We start from the raw sequence: 1,666 nt of genomic DNA, 5'->3' as shown, positions 1-1,666 counted from the left end.
TCTCTACAGCTCTACAGCGCTCTACACTCTACATCCTCTACACCCTCCCTCAGACACAAACAAACAAGCTCACAAGACACAGTCTTCTCTGGTCTCCATCCTCACCTCGCCCCGCAGATGCAAGTTTTTCTTCTGTCCCTTCCCATTTCAGGCCTCCACCGCGCGCGCGCGCCGTAGAACGCGCAACTCTGATGTGCACAGAGCCCGGGATAGGAGCGTCTTCTCATATGAAGGGTCTTCATCCCTCCTGCCAGTCTTCACGGATTGGGATGTCAGGTACTGCGTAGCTCTTCCTTGTGGAGGCACGCGACGACTCCAGACGGACCCTAGTACGCTCCAATGTATCCTCACGGATGCTAGGAAGTGAAGCCCAGATAAAGTACCCCTCAAAATTCTTCTCGCTTCGCCCATTTGGTGAGCCGGAGATGTGGTGAGCCGGCAGGACGCTGCTCGTCCTCACGCGCGCTCGGCTGTCGCCTAGGTCACCAACCATGATGCGCATTCTGTTCGTCTTCGCCGCTCTGCTCTGCGTGGCCAACGCGCTTGTGCAGTCGGGCCTGCCGATGAAGAGTGCGCGCCCCGCCGCGCGCAGACGACCCTCGGCGGGCGCACAGCTCGGCCGGAGGCCGCCAGCGGTCGCTGACTGCCGCCTCCCCGCCGCAGACTCGCAGCTCGCTGCGCCCGTCTCGCGTGCCGTCGCGCCGACGATGGTTGTCGAGGGCGCCGCTGCTGACGCCGCTGCCGCTGCCGTCTCGTCGGCTGGCTTGATGCTCGCGGCCAACGCCGGCGACTTTGGTGGGTACACGATCCCGATCATCGGCCTGGCCACCCTCGCCGGCATCATCTCGCTGCTCGCCGGCCCCGTCGAGGACTAGGCGGGTTGTATGGCACGCAGAGGCGGCGCTGGCTGACGGCGGCTCGCCTCTGCCACTCCCTTGGGCAGAGCTCTGTGTCGGGATAGGAGCGCGTGGGATAGATCCATTGGCGGCGGACGGGCGATCGCCGTTCTTCGGTTCCTTGTTTGGGCTGCCGTGTCAACATCCGCCTTGTCAATCACCTTGTGTTGTGGTGGCCAGGGCGCAGGGGCCTGCGGGGGGCGACGCCAGGCGGCGGACTGGGATCCGCCCGAAACGCCCAGCCGCTGCCTGTGTTGCCGTGGCAGTGTTTCAAAAGATCTGACACACGAACGCTCACCGCTCTCGCCATTGATGGGCACAATATCAACTGCGCTCCAAGATGTCGCCAACGAGCCCTATACGCGAGGCGCATAATGGAGATCTCGGCTCTCGGGCGCTTCGGGGGGCCGCGGCATCGGCCATCGCACGCGCCACACCCTCCAGAACACCGGCACGCGGTGCAGACTGCAGCTCTCGCCCCTCGGCGTCGGCTGCCCCGCTTACCGAAGCCGGCGCCTACCCCCCCACTCACGCCCCGCCGCGCCCGCCGCGCCGCCCTCCGCCTCTCCCCCCCGTGGCGTCCCCCCCGCCGCCCTTGCCGCCACCACCCTCCTCGCCAAGCATAGACAGCACCGCGTCGTCGGCGCCGTTGGCGACGCCGCCGGCAGCGTCGGCCGTTGAGCGGTCGAGTGCACGGCGCGTGCGCGCTGCGAGCGACGCGCGCAGAGCCTGGGCGGGCGTGGGGCGGGGTGGGCGGGAGGAGAGGTGGG

The 1,666-nt window shown here is 66.8% G+C and overlaps 2 protein-coding genes across 2 annotated transcripts in view; one reads left to right on the top strand and one right to left on the bottom strand.

The window, feature by feature from the left end:
* Positions 1-488: 488 nt before the first annotated feature.
* Positions 489-1,192, top strand: EMIHUDRAFT_422391 (hypothetical protein; the record flags this gene model as incomplete). Its single annotated transcript, XM_005762218.1, has 2 exons — positions 489-570; positions 664-1,192. The coding sequence occupies 2 exons, from the start codon at positions 492-494 to the stop codon at positions 873-875; spliced, it is 291 nt and encodes a 96-aa protein (XP_005762275.1). The 3' UTR covers positions 876-1,192.
* Positions 1,193-1,424: 232 nt separating this feature from the next.
* EMIHUDRAFT_105569 (hypothetical protein) overlaps positions 1,425-1,666 on the bottom strand; it is a gene marked incomplete at both ends in the record, with an annotated part of 1,307 nt that continues 1,065 nt past the window's right edge. Inside the window, one exon of the mRNA XM_005762217.1 lies at positions 1,425-1,625. Within this exon, the coding sequence (XP_005762274.1) occupies positions 1,425-1,625 (201 nt within the window). The remainder of the gene's footprint in view (positions 1,626-1,666) is intronic.

This window comes from Emiliania huxleyi, assembly GCF_000372725.1.
Source record: "Emiliania huxleyi CCMP1516 unplaced genomic scaffold EMIHUscaffold_69, whole genome shotgun sequence".
NCBI lineage: Eukaryota > Haptophyta > Isochrysidales > Noelaerhabdaceae > Emiliania > Emiliania huxleyi.
This window is presented reverse-complemented; position numbering and strand designations above follow the sequence as displayed.